This window comes from Camelina sativa, chromosome 16 (genome assembly GCF_000633955.1).
Source record: "Camelina sativa cultivar DH55 chromosome 16, Cs, whole genome shotgun sequence".
NCBI lineage: Eukaryota > Viridiplantae > Streptophyta > Magnoliopsida > Brassicales > Brassicaceae > Camelina > Camelina sativa.
Window position 1 is genome coordinate 104150 of NC_025700.1, and position 15645 is coordinate 119794.

Sequence of the window (15645 nt, forward strand, 5' to 3'; positions counted from 1 at the left end):
TTTTTTTTTTTTTTTTTTTTTTTTTCTGTGCTTTTGATAAATGTTAACAAACTCTAAAGCATGCGACTTTGTAAGTAAAACATACTTTATTAGCGGGACTCGTAAAAAGATAAATCTAAGGATTAGAGACACTACTGGTGTATAATGGAACAAGCTAAGTACCTTGACAACGTCGTCGAAGTCGTCAGAGGGGGAGATGGGAGGACTGTCTGTCTCCGTGAAAGAACCACCGCCGTTGAGTGGTCCGCTACTGTGTGATAGTCTCCCCGATGTTAACGGTGACACCTCCTTCATTTTCAAAAACCAAAACCAAAAACAGAAACACTCCTCATATCAAGATCGCAGCGTAGGTACAAAATTAATTCTACAAGAGTGTTGTCCAAACCTTCGTAAGCCTTACCGATTGAGACATAATGCGCTCAAGAACAAGCTGTGAAGTGGCGGAGGCAGCGAAGGAGAACTGGCTACTGACACTAGTATTGTTCTCAGGCGGCGGACATTCTTCTTTTTCAGGGTTCGTCGCTTCCTCCGGTATTGGAGTGTTGATGGAGGAGGGAGCTCTGTTGGTGGCTGAAGCTGACTTGGCGGTTTGGAGAGCCCTGGAGACTTCCAAGGCAGAGACGCTCCAGGATCTAGACAAGAACTCCATTGGGCCTCGTGGGCTTTCCGGTAGATGAGTACTACCGGCGCCTGAAGAAAACATCTCCGGACGGCGAGAGCTGTTGATTGGGTTCGGTCGTCTAAGTTCTCTCTCCATCCTCTCTCTCTCTCTTAACTTGACTCTTTCTTGACAAGGAAACTAGTCTAGTTATATGAATTGGTAGACAGAGGAACGTTTAGGTGTTTTGCCTTTTCTTTTTCTTCAAAAGAAAAAAATATAAAGTGAATTATTTCGTTGAGAGTAGGACTGGCTGGACTGACTACTCTTGACATTATTTATATATAGTCGCTGCGTAAATAATTGGATACCACAAAAAGACGTCACTTTCCAATTATAAGAGAGGCCAATTGTTTAATAAAATTACTTTAAGACATATCAACGAGTCTTGAAAAAAAAGTTCCTTGTATTTATTTGGCTTTAAATATTATATTAATCAAAATAATCACATTACTAGTGTATGTGGATTAAACAACCATCTAGATCTTACGTGGAGGTGTTCAAAGATTAAAGATGATATTACATTATGGATTGTACTCGATTATAGATCAAATTGTTGGTTAAACTAATGGATTTGGCTTAAAACTTGGTGAGAGAGAAGAGAATATGGGGAGCAGGACAAGATCCCATAACATAATAAAGAAGTGAGACGAAACGACCGTGTTTTTTGTTCAGTCTCCTATAACTTGGTCCCTCAGCCTTTACTCACTGTTCCCTTTTCCTTTGGTTTTGAAACACAAAGCTGCGAACTTTGCGTACATTCACATATGCTTCTGTTCTGCCTTCTGCTGCTTCTGCTTCGCGTGCTTTCCCTTACGTCACCTTCTTTCTTCTATTTCTCTCTCTCTCTCTTCTTCACCTCATTTGCAACCCTTATGTTATTCATTCATCCCAATACTATCAAATTATATATCCAAGGTTCTCCTCTAGACATTTAAACTTATGAATTTTCTTTTGTTTCTCTTAATACATCAATCTTAAAACGCATGTATATATGTATATATATATATATTCTGATATTCAAAGTATCATGTACAATACTTGTTTATATACCATAGGCACTTTGAAAGAAACTATAGCTAGGTGGGTGACCACTTAATAAAGATACATCCTTTATTCCCTTTTGCTCTGTCTAATTCTAGGGATACCCATATAATTTTTCCATTCTTTCTCTTTTATAATCCCTTAGAAAAATGTCATTTTGTCTCTCTGATTATTCCTTTGCCTGCAATCATTGTTCTTGTTTGGACGTTTTGTATTTTATACCAAATTTTTTAAAAATGGAATGTGTATCTGCACTTTGAATGGATGAATGATGAATCCTCTTTTCCATTTTATTGTTACTTTAAAGTACTTTTGAGCTACTATCTTCTTTTGCTTTTGATTTCCTTACACACATATATATATTACCTACACCATATCCGTTTTCTAAGGTTTTAGAGTTAGGGTTTTGAAACCAAGGTCACTTTCGATGAAAAAGCACCTCCAAGTCAAAACAAGCATCTTTGAAGGGAGAAAGTTTGAATCTTTGTTTTGAATTCACAAAAGAAAAGATTTGCGAGCAAAACCCTTTTTATCGATTTGATCTACACGTACACACCATTCATGAAAAAAACACGATAAATCACAAAATGTCAAGAAAAAAAAAAGAAAAAAAAGATTGATTCCCTAAAGGAATCTGTGAAGAGGGGATGCAGCTTTTACTTTAATTACACCACTTTATCTTAATGCGACGCTTGCAAAAGCAAACAAAGAAACAAAGAGATGTAAGAATGGAACAGCATCGGGGGAGACACAACAGGAACATAAACTGAGTCACAGAGAGAGACTAGAGAAGAGCAAACGAAAGCATGTTTGAAAGAGAGAGTTGCTTTTGACTGTGAAAACGATGTAACAGCTTTCACTGTTTTTTGGCTCCAACATCGAAGTACACAAGACGAATCCCAACTCTCACCCTTTAATCTATCTAATCTCTTTCAGAACTAACCCTCTTTGGCTCATTCTTCTTGGCTTCAACTAACTCATTACCATGAACTAATTGACCTGAAATTTGACAACCTAAAGACTTGACAACACCTATCTACCTGAGAGGAGGGGTTCATCATTTGCACATGTCTCGCTAGCTAGGACGGGCCACCTATCTATTAGATTGCAGACCACTCCCTCCGTAGTACTGCTTTGTTGTTTCTCGAGAAAACTCGGCAAATGTCATCCCATCCCTTACCCGAGACGATAGAGGTGGAACGATTTTCTGAATATCTGGATTAGGGACCTCATCCTTATCAGAGAGCTGACTCTGTAGAGAATATGACCTTAGATGTTCGATTGTATATTCTGAGACAGAGAAAGTTTGGCTCCACTTTGGCTGTAAGAAGACCACAAATGTCTCACGGCTTAAGTGCTCCAGCTTCTCTGGTTTGCACACACAGTGAAGGGTCGACCGTAGCTTCCCTTTGGACAGAATATCAGCAGACTCTCCAATTTGAACAATAAAACTGTCTTGTGGAGTCTTGACCATGTACAGCTTGTTCTTGCTGGGATGATAGATCTGCAGATAAGAGTGGCCGCCCATCAAAGTGCATTCCTGGTAGGAGGAATACCAGGACAGAAACATAGGATCCGTGAGAACAGTAAAGATGCCATAATCGTAGTGCCACTGTTGCCACAGGTCGAAGTGACTCCCATTCAAACCATCCCCGTTTCTGCTCTTGCTTGATACTCGTTTACCAGATTGGTTTATCCTCTCGGCGGTTTCTCTGAGAGCACATTTATCAGCAGCAGAGTGGTAGTGTATAAGACGTGCTTTGGCTGTGCAAGAATCCAGTAAACTATCCTCAAGGAAGCCTCCACCAATCTCCCTGTCGCATAAACGAGCAATGGACAAGCCTAATTCCCTCATACAAAAACCTAATTCCTTAAAGGCAGTACCAAGATTTGTGAACTCATCATCATCATTAACCTCCTGCAAGTCCAGTGTAGCGGCAGGCTCATGGAACCACAGCTTTCCCGGTGAAGATTTAGAAGTGCGTTCATAGTTGAGCTGCATTGCAAAAGACGAGACATCTCGTAGCGGATTCTTTAGAGAAACGTCGCTACCCAACCGGTGCTCCTTCAGCCAGTAGTAAGGATGAACGGACGAACAAACAGAACCATCAGTATCACTAGGTCAAAGTTCCAATTCTTGAGAGAGAGATAGAGAGAGCAAAGCAACAATCGTACCTTGAGAATGCGAATCCGCTTGTCCGGATCAAGAAGAGCCAGCTTCCGAGCCATAGGGAGGAGTTGACGGCGGAGAACGGCGGAGCCGAGAACGCCGGTGATACAAAGCAGGCCTGGACCGGTGGGGCCAAGAGCTGACATCACGGTTCTCGAGATGCATTGGAAGCGTTTACGGTCTCTCGGAGATTGAAAGCGAGATGACAAATGAAGAAGGTCCGAGAAGGACACTTGAGAGGGTTCGAGAATCTCTGTTTCTGCCATTTCACTTTCTTTGTGTTTGTGTGGTCCTCCTTCTTTCCCCTATTTACCAAACGACCCGTATATTCTCCTCCTAATTCACAACAATGTCCAAAACAAATCCACTAACGCACGCAGTGGCCCAATACGGCCCAACAAGCTTTTGACAGCCGGATAACAACATGCCGTTTTAGGAAGTAACAATCGAAAGCATCGCCGTTTTTTTATTTATCTATATATATACATTTTTTTGAGACATTTATGAAATAAATACTGAAGTTCATACCTATTTACAAGAAATGTCATTGGCATTAAATTTTACAATTATTTTTTACTTTAAATATGAAGATTGTCATTTTTCCTTTTTTAATTAACCACCAATTTTGTTTCTCCATCATAATCTTCATTTGGTAATATATAATTTGGAAATTTATAATAAATTGTGTGATAACAATTGACAAATTTTCCGAGCAATTTTATGAAAAAAAAAAAATTATGAAAAGGATGAATGTTTTATATTTTATCTAAGAATTTACTCCATATTTTCAACTATATATATAAATTAAAGTTAAAATTAGTGATAAATTAATAAAAATTAAATCTNTTCCTGTCTTTAGGATTTGATACCTACACGACAAAGTATAGAGGTCACTCCCTGCTTGTATATATCTCAAGAACCTGAAAGCTTTTATTTTTCTTCTTACCTGCNTATCAATATACTTTCTTGGTCCCAAATTTTTTTAATGGTTCTGCTTAAGAATCGGTAAATTAATAACTCTATAAGTGAACTTTATACAGTATACACTTTTAAAAAATGATGAATATGTTTTATACTTACCAAAAGTGAGAGATGCTTTGGATAACATATTATATACACATATTTTAATCAATCAATTAAAGTTTATAAAAGTAAACAATTAGTATAATTCATATAAAAAAACTAACTTACTTTTATTTTCATTGCACACATAAACTAAATATACTAAAGTGTTTGATTATTTATATATGAAACTAACAAAAATAGAAAGCCATTTATACTGTAATGATATTATTGAAAAACTACAATATAATTAAAATACTACTATCTCTACAGTGAAAACTAAAAAAAAACACTTTTCGACGATTTAAATATTTAAGAAACTGTATGATATTGTTTTTCCTATATTATCAAAAATACACGTTATACACCTAAAACATAGAAATTAGACACTACATAAAATACTGTACATTTACAAAATATAAAAATTAGTTACATATATATAATTAATCTATCAAACAAAATACATTTTGCATTTTTTTAAACAAATTTAGGCCTCGTGGCTGAATATCTAGTTTATAATATACACAGTTCACACTGATAGGGGGACGAGCAAAGGACAAGTGAGAGAAAGCGAACTTGTTGAATGTGGTTGCTTCATCTACACGGAAGCTTCTTTGAAGCTTTTTGTTAACCAGATGGCCGTCTCCCTCGGAGACACCCTCTCGGCTCCAAAGGGTTTAAGCAAAACCCCAAGCTCATCGTACCGTTCTTGTTGCAAAAGCCTTGCACTGAACTCCAGCAGTCCCTCTAGAGCCTCCGCACGCTGCTGATACGAAGACGTGTCAAACCTTCTCTGTTTTATCTCCGAAACTGACCTTTTCTGTACAGTACACTTGTCCTTTGTGATCGAACGGTTGGCATTTTCCTCACCATGATCAGGCCGAGGATGCGAAGATAATGAGCGCCGCCCACCTAGTGCTATCTCGATATCCTCAGGGAATTCAGCTATCTTGTCGAATCTTGGAGCGTTCACAGAAACATCTGGCGAGTTTAGGCCACAAAGAGCTGTGATATCCGATTCATAAGTCGTCTTAGGATTTTCCACGACCAACGGAAGAGATACTCTCCTCTTCCTGTCTTTAGGATTTGATACCTACACGACAAAGTATAGAGGTCACTCCCTGCTTGTATATATCTCAAGAACCTGAAAGCTTTTATTTTTCTTCTTACCTGCAGTTCATGTTTGGAGACAGTACGTGGCGCCGTTTCAAGCCTCTTTGACATGACAGATGCTTTGGCTGAGGTCCCTGCAGCCACTCTTGGTGTTCCGGCTGCACCTGATTGTTTCTTGACTCCCTCCTGCCTCTGAGAAACAATCCCTTCTCTGACGACTCCAACAGTTACTTCTGACACTTTTCTTACATTAAACATTGGTGAATGAGATGCTTTTCCTGAAGAAGACACATAACCTGCTTCTGTATCAGAGATACTCGGATTCAATCTTCTGTCGTTGCTAAACGAACTCCTTCTTTCCTTCACTGTAGCGCCCCTCTCAGGAAATTGGAGCGGAAAAGTGCTTCGTCTGGGACTCTCCAGCTTCAGATAAACCATACTGATGTAAGGCTGAAGATGAGGATGGTTAAGCAGCTCCTTAGCCTGCAGCGAGATAACAACGATGCTTATAANCGAAGATAATGAGCGCCGCCCACCTAGTGCTATCTCGATATCCTCAGGGAATTCAGCTATCTTGTCGAATCTTGGAGCGTTCACAGAAACATCTGGCGAGTTTAGGCCACAAAGAGCTGTGATATCCGATTCATAAGTCGTCTTAGGATTTTCCACGACCAACGGAAGAGATACTCTCCTCTTCCTGTCTTTAGGATTTGATACCTACACGACAAAGTATAGAGGTCACTCCCTGCTTGTATATATCTCAAGAACCTGAAAGCTTTTATTTTTCTTCTTACCTGCAGTTCATGTTTGGAGACAGTACGTGGCGCCGTTTCAAGCCTCTTTGACATGACAGATGCTTTGGCTGAGGTCCCTGCAGCCACTCTTGGTGTTCCGGCTGCACCTGATTGTTTCTTGACTCCCTCCTGCCTCTGAGAAACAATCCCTTCTCTGACGACTCCAACAGTTACTTCTGACACTTTTCTTACATTAAACATTGGTGAATGAGATGCTTTTCCTGAAGAAGACACATAACCTGCTTCTGTATCAGAGATACTCGGATTCAATCTTCTGTCGTTGCTAAACGAACTCCTTCTTTCCTTCACTGTAGCGCCCCTCTCAGGAAATTGGAGCGGAAAAGTGCTTCGTCTGGGACTCTCCAGCTTCAGATAAACCATACTGATGTAAGGCTGAAGATGAGGATGGTTAAGCAGCTCCTTAGCCTGCAGCGAGATAACAACGATGCTTATAACTCAATTAAAATTTAACCTTACAAAAGGACTACTCAATCATCAAAAAGCAAATAAGCTTTATAGGAGAAAACATACACTAGGCCTGAGTTGAGGATTTTTCCTCAGCATGCTTTTGATAAGGCCTCGGCTGCGCAGATAAGGGAGGGAAAGAGGTTGGTACAGCAAGCCAGCCGGTTAATGATAAAAGAGAAAAATGATTTTAGACTTACAATGAACCGGAATACATGGCAGGAATAGGATCCATTATCAACTTGTATATTTTGTTGATCAATGTCTGCACATCCTACAATCATGATACACATTTTTTAATTTACATCATGTTTTTTAATTCCTCAGAAAAATGATCAACAAACTTTAAGGATACTTACGGAAGCTTTGAATGGAGGTTTATGAGCAGCCATTTCATACATGCAGCATCCTGTTAAATGCCAGGATGATGTATTAAACGTTAATAAAAAAAAAAAAGTGAAGAAGTGTATGATCATAAGTAAGAAAATGAATGAAGAATATATGGTTAATACCCAAAGACCAAATGTCCGACTTTGATCCGTAAGGTATGTCAGTAAGAAGCTCAGGGCACATGTAACTTGGAGTTCCAACAACCTATAATAAAACACAGTGTGACTCTTCATATATGTATGTGTCTCAAAAACAGCACAAAATTTGCTAGTGTCATTTATTCAGAACTTACAGAGGATGTAAGGTCATCAGAAGTCAGAATCTTAGCGAGTCCAAAGTCACCTGAGACCGGAATGGGGATGCGTTAATAGCTGACAAAGAGGCCAAGGCAAGTGAATCTAAAAAATTACCAAGCCGTATGTCTTGCTCTTTTGTCAAGAATATGTTAGAACACTGAAAAGACATGTGATTGAGAATTATTAGATGTTTGGAACAGGAAAGGAGCACAAAATTTTGGAAGTCAAATCATATCTAAGCGGGTTACCTTGACATCACGGTGAATAATATGGTTGGAGTGCAGATAATCGAGTGCCATTAAGAGTTGGACAAGCCATTGGCATAGTTTCTGATATGGTTTAGTGGGTTCTCTTCAGGGATAATGCCAGTCATAGAGTGTAAGAACGGGAAGAGATAAGCAATGAAAGACAAACCTCTTCAGGGAAATGAACACCACATGCTCTTTTTATGGTTTCTGTCCTGCAAAATTCAAATCCAAAATATATATAAGCGCCCATTTCTTCTAACTTATTGAAGTGTGGTTTATATATATAATGGGGGGAAACTATTTGTACATACATGTCTCCGCCTTCACAATATCCAATAACGATGCACACATAGCAACCCTTGAAACAAGAAAGATAGATGATAAGTAGAGAAGGCAGCCAGAGAATTTCATGAGCAAAAGGAGAGAAGGAGAAGAGACCTTTTCAACCCATGAATCTTTGTACTCTACAACAAATGGATTGCGGACAGTAGAAATGAGCTCCATCTGAAACATGAATGGTGGGGGGAAGGGTCCAAACTCATACATTCATATATAATCTTAAAATCCAAGGAGAACAAAATAAAGGGTGGAATAGAAGAAAAACACAAACCTCCTGATGAGCTGATCGGCGAGCCCTATCAGACTGGCGGGCGAGACGGATCCTTTTCAATACGTATCTGTAAAACCAAAAAAAAAAACAGAATCAAAGAATTAGAGCAAAATACAATGAGCAAAGAAATTAAGACGCAAAAGGCAGAGAAGTAATAAGGAAGGAACGAGAGAGAGGGTACTTGTTTCGTTCTTGTTTGTGTCTGACAAGAAGAGCAGAGCCAAAGGACCCTTTCCCGATCTGCTCCAAGACTTCATACCGCTCCATAGAGAGACACGCTTGCTAATAATTTCACCACAAGACGTCTTCAAACAAAACAAATTTTAGTATAACAAAACAAAAGAAAAGAAAAACTCTTAAGGCTATTATTTAGATGAAGAGAACTATACTATACAGAGTCACGGAGAGANTTAAACTCCAAGGAGAACAGAATAAAGGGTGGAATAATAGAAGAAAACACACAAACCTCCTGATGAGCTGATCGGCGAGCCCTATCAGACTGGCGGGCGAGACGGATCCTTTTCAATACGTATCTGTAAAACCAAAAAAAAAAACAGAATCAAAGAAACTAGAGCAAAATAGAATGACCAAAGAAATTAAGACGCAAAAGGCAGAGAAATAATAAGAAACGAGAGAGATGATACTTGTTTCGTTCTTGTTTGTGTCTGACAAGAAGAGCAGAGCCAAAGGACCCTTTCCCGATCTGCTCCAAGACTTCATACCGCTCCATAGAGAGACACGCTTGCTAATAATTTCACCACAAGACGGACGTCTTCAAACAAAACAAATTTTAGTATAACAAAACAAAAGAAAAGAAAAAAACTCTTAAGGCTGTTATTTAGATGAAGAGAACAACTCTACTGTACAGAGTCACGGAGAGAGTAGAGAGATACGAAAGTTGGCATCAATCACAGAGCTACAGAGAAGAGGGGAGGCAATCCAATCAGTGTCAAAGTCATTGCACCAAAATAAAAATATGAAAAACAAATAAAGAGTAGCTTTCAGCGAGATTTATGATTGCTATCAACAAACAGTAATCATGAAAAAAGGCGAAAACCAAAAGAAAGAGTAGGAAACAGCTCCGATGCCGTAATGATGCACAATGTCCAAAAATATTACTATATACCTCTTTTGGAGCTTCTTCAATCGTACCGACACGGCGACACCGTGGTCGATGAGCAGAGAATCAATCTATTTTGTAAAATGGAACCTTTATCAAAAAGATGAAATATATAAAAATCATTTTCTAGAGGCCAAAAGTTGCGTGTGAGAGAGAAAGAGAGAAAGAGAGAAAGTGAGAAAGAACCTAACCTGACCAGAGAGAGAGGAGACGACTCGTGGCCGTGGGAGAGCGGCAAACTTAACAGTTTCCCATCTACGTTTCGCCTTCCTTTTTAAAAAAATCAAATTACGTTTGAGATTTTCTCTGAATTTTCTCAAATCTTTTTATTAGTTTTATTTAGATAGAGAAATTAAATAAAAACAAAACTTTGCCTTTTCAGTTTTTTTTTTTTTCTTTTTTTGTTTTCTAGTAGCTAAGCTGAAGTAGTAAGGTACAACCATTTTCTTCTGTATGCGATTATTAATTATTTGTAACTGAAAAAAAAAATCATAGAGCTAAAAGCAAATTAGTAATTCAACTACCAAAAAGAAAAGGAAAAAAGCAGTCCCAGTTAGCTACACACATCGCTACCAAAAAAAGCAAAGTATATTTCTTAAAAATAATGAACGATTTTTAAAAGTAATCTCTATTTAATTGTTGGTGTTTTAAATTAATAAATTAAAGAATCAACCTGGGCCCTATGCGATCATATTGGAAAGCCCACAGAGAGGAGTCCAGCAAGCAAAGGCTATCGACGTTTAATTCCCAATTTTACCCACTGGAGTCCGGTGCCAGTACCCACACCTCCTGGGTTTGTTGCTCTCCGATGGCTCCGGCGGTGAAGAAGAAGAAGCAGCAGCAGCAGCAGCCTTCTTCTTTGGATAATAATAAGAAGAAGAAGAAGAAGAGAATGAAGGCAGTTCCTCTGGATCCGGAGGCTATCGACTGCGACTGGTGGGACACTTTCTGGCACCGTAACTCTTCTCTCTCAGGTTTTTCAGATCTGCTCTTCTCTTCTCTGAGGATTTCATTAATTCAGTTGATCATCTCTCTCTGTTAGATGATTTTAGCTTATAGATTGCAGCTCTCTCTCTTTATATTTTCCAGTCCCGTTAGATGAAGATGATGCGTTCAAGCACTTCTTCAGGGCTTCCAAGACCACCTTTAGCTACATTTGCTCGCTCGTCAGGGAGGATCTCATCTCTAGACCTCCCTCTGGACTCATCAACATCGAGGGTAGGCTTCTTAGCGTTGAGAAACAAGTCGCCATTGCTCTTAGACGCTTAGCCTCTGGTGATTCTCAGGTCTCCGTCGGTGCTTCCTTTGGTGTTGGCCAGTCCACTGTTTCCCAGGTTACTTGGAGATTCATCGAGTCTCTCGAGGAACGCGCCAAGCATCATCTCCGTTGGCCTGATTCCGACCGGATCGAAGAGATCAAGTCCAAGTTCCAGGATATGTACGGCCTCCCCAATTGCTGCGGAGCCATTGACACCACCCACATCATCATGACCCTCCCGGCTGTGCAAGCCTCCGATGACTGGTGTGACCTCGAGAAGAACTACAGCATGTTCCTTCAAGGTGTCTTTGATCACGAGATGCGATTCCTCAACATGGTCACCGGCTGGCCAGGCGGCATGACCGTCTCCAAGCTTCTCAAGTTCTCCGGCTTCTTCAAACTCTGTGAATCCGGTCAGATTCTAGACGGGAATGCCAAAACTCTTTTTGAAGGTGAAGAAGGATCCCAAGTCAGAGAATATGTAGTTGGAGGGATCAGTTACCCGCTGCTTCCTTGGCTTATAACTCCTCACGACGACTGCGATCATCCCTCCTCTGATCCCATGATGGCCTTCAACTACAGGCATGAGAAGGTGAGGTCAGTCGCAGCTACGGCCTTTGCGCACCTCAAAGGAAGCTGGAGGATTCTGAGCAAGGTTATGTGGAGGCCAGACAGAAGGAAACTGCCTAGTATAATACTGGTTTGTTGTTTACTGCATAACATCATAATCGACTGTGGGGATTATTTGCAAGAGGATGTTCCTTTATCTGGTCATCACGACGCAGGTTATGCAGACCGCGTATGCAAATGCAAGCAGACTGACCCGCTTGGTAGTGAGCTGAGAGGATATCTCACTGAGTATTTGCTGAGGTGAGGATCCTAACCTTCAATATATACCAGATTAACAGCATTGCTTGATTTAAATAATATAGTCAATTAGACCCTCCATGTATAAGTATAATCGACTCATCCTCAAGTGTGTGATTTATTAACTAGTCACTGTTGTTGAGAGGAGTTGATAATTTCCCAATGTAAAATACTGTAATGTTATTTTATTAGAAGTTGGAGTTTTGAGTTGTTGGGGTGCCATCAAATTATATTAGCTATATTTGTCTGACTGCGTTGAAAAGTTTTATGATTCAAAAATCCAACAAAAGAAAGAAAAAAAAGGTATATGCTGGTGGATGCGTCTCGGTTTTTGGTTATTTGTGCTCACAAGTAACGACGGACGAAGATTCCCAACATATTCACATGACAAACTATATAATCTTTAACAATTACGTAATCTAATACGAATAATCATATATCTATATAAATAAATACTAGTAATCTTGGAGAGAGTCGTGATGCGGATGCGGTCAAGTTATGAATGAAAGTGGACCTTTTTTGGGTTTCGATAGATTGCGTCAGGAACCAAAATAAGTTGTTCATTTCTCCACGTATAAAAAATGATCGGAAATTCGAATGTAAAATGTACAAGAAATATGAGATTTTGAAACTTGTCATGTTACAGACAATGTACAAACATCTATGATAGATAGGTGATCTAAAATCATGGACTAAAAGAGAGACATATATCGGAAATATAAATAAATTTTGGCAATATATATATATATATAGTATAGTGTAACTTCTCAATAATTGGTAAACAACGAAGAAAGTATCCTGATAACAGACCGTTGCACTGCTGCGCCAAACAAGACGGTGAAAGAAAACGCGATTCAACGGCGAAAGACAGACAGGAACAAAAACTATACTACTACTAGTATGTTGTTTCGTTTGTGCCTTTTCAGAGAGTTTATTGTTTTTTAGGTTTTAATAATAAATAAATAAGTAAAAGTGGAAAAGGGCATAAAAATTGGGAGAATTTGGCCGGTGAAACAGTCAAAAAGACGTATACGGACGGAGAAGATTTGGTCTCTCGCTCACCCAAAACACTCCAGGCAGCGATCGGATTAGATTGGATTGGATCGGATCGGATCCTCTCTAATCAAACAAGTATTAAAGAGTGAGTTAGTTTGTGGAGACCACCAAAGGCACCAAACTCTTTCAATCAATATAACTTACATACTTGTGTTGGGTTCTTTCGTCTACTAATTCTTTTCTTTGTCTTCTTTTGTCTCTCGGTGATTTTCTTTTTTTCCCTGTTGTTGTTGACCCCTTTCTCTCTCTCTTTGTCTCTCCACCACATGTTTTTTGGAATTTCTCACAAACCCTAGAGAGAGCTTAGCATTTTTTGTCCTCAACTCACACTGATTGAATTGAACGAACAGCTTAATATAATTTCCTCGTCCCTTATTCTGATTCTTTTGGATCACTTCAGTTTTTATTTTCAATTATTCTTATTGGTTGGTGGGTCTTCTTCTTCTTCTTCAAGCTCCCCAGCAATGGCCTCTGGCGGCGGTGAGGCGGATAAATCTGTGGATCCCAAATTAGGCGGCGTTGGGAGCAGAAGCGCCGGTGAAGAACGATACTTCAGGGCGGATACTCTTGACTTCACTAAATGGGATTTGCATATGGGTCAAAGCTCTACTAGCGCCGCCGTCACCAACACCAGAACTCCTCCTCCTCCTCCTACTCCTACTCCTCCGGCGGCGGCTATGCAGGAATGGGAGATTGACCTCTCCAAACTCGATATGAAGCACGTCCTCGCTCACGGCACCTATGGCACTGTCTACCGCGGTGTCTACGCCGGCCAAGATGTCGCAGGTCCCTCTCTCTCTCTCTCTTCTTTTCTTTATATTCTTTCTTTAGGATACCCCTCCCAATCTGATTTTTATTTGTTTTGATGATTGCAGTCAAAGTGTTAGATTGGGGTGAAGATGGTTACGCCACTGCAGCTGAAACCAATACTCTGCGTGCTTCCTTTGAGCAAGAGGTCGCCGTCTGGCAGAAGCTCGATCATCCCAACGTCACAAAGGTAATTACATTTACAAAGCCACAAGACAACCAACCCTTTTGACTACACACTACATGTTTTGTTTTCTTTATAACAACTTCTCTCTCTCTCTCACACACACACAGTTTATAGGAGCATCCATGGGGACCTCTGATCTGAAGATCCCCCCTCCTGGTGATTCTGGCGGACGTGGTAACGGTGGTGCTCATCCTGCGCGGGCCTGTTGTGTTGTCGTTGAATATGTTGCCGGAGGCACCCTTAAGAAGTTCCTCATCAAGAAATATAGGTCTAAACTACCCATCAAGGATGTCATTCAGCTCGCTTTGGATCTCGCTAGAGGGTAGTAAATCTCTCCTCTTTTGCTTTTTCTTAATGTTTTTTAACGCCTCATTTGTGCATTCTGAAACTATTCACACAAGAAAGATCCTTTTATCTCTTCCTTGTTCTTGTCATCTCAGGATGAGTTACCTCCACTCCAAGGCGATTGTACATCGGGACGTGAAGACAGAGAACATGCTGTTACAACCTAACAAGACGCTCAAGATTGCTGATTTTGGGGTTGCTAGAGTCGAAGCTCAGAACCCTCAAGACATGACCGGTGAGACTGGAACACTTGGATACATGGCACCTGAGGTATGTATGTTTGCCCTATATATAGACCCAAAATCCCTCAGGGCATGTTTGTTATGGGGAAAAACTAAGAGGTTAGCTTCTTCTGTTTCTGGTGCATAGGTTCTTGAAGGAAGGGCTTACAACAGGAAATGCGATGTCTATAGCTTCGGTGTATGCCTCTGGGAAATATACTGCTGCGACATGCCCTACGCTGACTGTAGTTTCGCTGAGATCTCTCACGCCGTCGTTCATAGGGTTAGTTCGTCTCTCTATCTCTCTTTAAATAAAACCTCTCCGATGTTACTGTATATGTTAAAGCTATAATCAGGAAATCTAATCGCCTCACTGTTTGTTTTTGTTTGGTTGGTTGGGTGTATGTTGCTCTCAGAATCTGAGACCAGAGATTCCGAAATGCTGCCCAAGTTCGGTGGCAAATATAATGAAGAGATGCTGGGACCCGAATCCAGATAGGCGTCCGGAGATGGAGGAGGTGGTGAAACTGCTGGAAGCCGTAGACACAAGCAAAGGAGGTGGAATGATAGCTCCAGACCAGTTTCAGGGGTGCCTCTGTTTCTTCAAACCTCGTGGCCCCTGATCCCTTTGTCTGATATTCTTCTTGAGAGAGCTGCGTGATTCTTTGGGTTTTGTAACTTTTGGAACTAGTGTGGGTTTTTTTTTTGGTTGTCATAAGAATCTCTCTTTGTTTTTGTTCTGCTCTCCATGTAATTTATTACTAGTACTACACAGAGTAATCGTGTAACGTTGATTTACCATGATGTCAGTATGTAAAAACATTTGGTAAAGCGATCTGATAAGAAGAGAAACAACTAAAACTTACCACTGGAGAAGATTAACATTGAAAAAGGTCTAATAAAACATAGATTACAAAACAAATACGTAGTAGAG

At 40.1% G+C, this 15645-nt stretch overlaps 5 protein-coding genes across 5 annotated transcripts in view; 2 read left to right on the plus strand and 3 right to left on the minus strand.

Moving 5' to 3' along the window:
* The window catches only part of LOC104748985 (VAN3-binding protein-like), a 3219-nt gene extending 2318 nt beyond the window's left edge, over nucleotides 1–901 (minus strand). Inside the window, exons 1-2 of the mRNA XM_010470560.1 lie at nucleotides 401–901; nucleotides 163–288 (exon numbers count right to left, since the gene is read on the minus strand). Of these exons, the coding sequence (XP_010468862.1) occupies nucleotides 163–288; nucleotides 401–757 (483 nt within the window). The 5' untranslated portion in view covers nucleotides 758–901. The remainder of the gene's footprint in view (nucleotides 1–162; nucleotides 289–400) is intronic.
* LOC104748986 lies at nucleotides 2213–4165 on the minus strand. The gene is made up of 2 exons (XM_010470562.2): nucleotides 3878–4165; nucleotides 2213–3767 (listed from the first exon to the last, which is right to left on the minus strand). The coding sequence occupies exons 1-2, from the start codon at nucleotides 4136–4138 to the stop codon at nucleotides 2796–2798; spliced, it is 1233 nt and encodes a 410-aa protein (XP_010468864.1). The 5' UTR covers nucleotides 4139–4165; the 3' UTR covers nucleotides 2213–2795.
* LOC104748987 (serine/threonine-protein kinase Nek4-like) lies at nucleotides 5352–9129 on the minus strand. Its single transcript, XM_010470564.2, has 14 exons — nucleotides 9032–9129; nucleotides 8851–8917; nucleotides 8679–8744; nucleotides 8552–8598; nucleotides 8407–8452; nucleotides 8241–8321; nucleotides 8107–8149; nucleotides 7989–8038; nucleotides 7819–7900; nucleotides 7666–7715; nucleotides 7507–7580; nucleotides 7373–7424; nucleotides 6842–7267; nucleotides 5352–6027 (listed from the first exon to the last, which is right to left on the minus strand). The coding sequence occupies exons 1-14, from the start codon at nucleotides 9115–9117 to the stop codon at nucleotides 5533–5535; spliced, it is 1665 nt and encodes a 554-aa protein (XP_010468866.1). The 5' UTR covers nucleotides 9118–9129; the 3' UTR covers nucleotides 5352–5532.
* LOC104748988 (putative nuclease HARBI1) lies at nucleotides 10698–12305 on the plus strand. The gene is made up of 2 exons (XM_010470565.2): nucleotides 10698–10944; nucleotides 11060–12305. Exons 1-2 carry the CDS (start codon nucleotides 10779–10781, stop codon nucleotides 12100–12102), a joined length of 1209 nt encoding a protein of 402 aa, XP_010468867.1. The 5' UTR covers nucleotides 10698–10778; the 3' UTR covers nucleotides 12103–12305.
* On the plus strand, nucleotides 13270–15542 carry LOC104748989 (serine/threonine-protein kinase HT1). The gene is made up of 6 exons (XM_010470566.2): nucleotides 13270–13937; nucleotides 14027–14148; nucleotides 14253–14467; nucleotides 14586–14760; nucleotides 14860–14994; nucleotides 15128–15542. The coding sequence occupies exons 1-6, from the start codon at nucleotides 13616–13618 to the stop codon at nucleotides 15332–15334; spliced, it is 1176 nt and encodes a 391-aa protein (XP_010468868.1). The 5' UTR covers nucleotides 13270–13615; the 3' UTR covers nucleotides 15335–15542.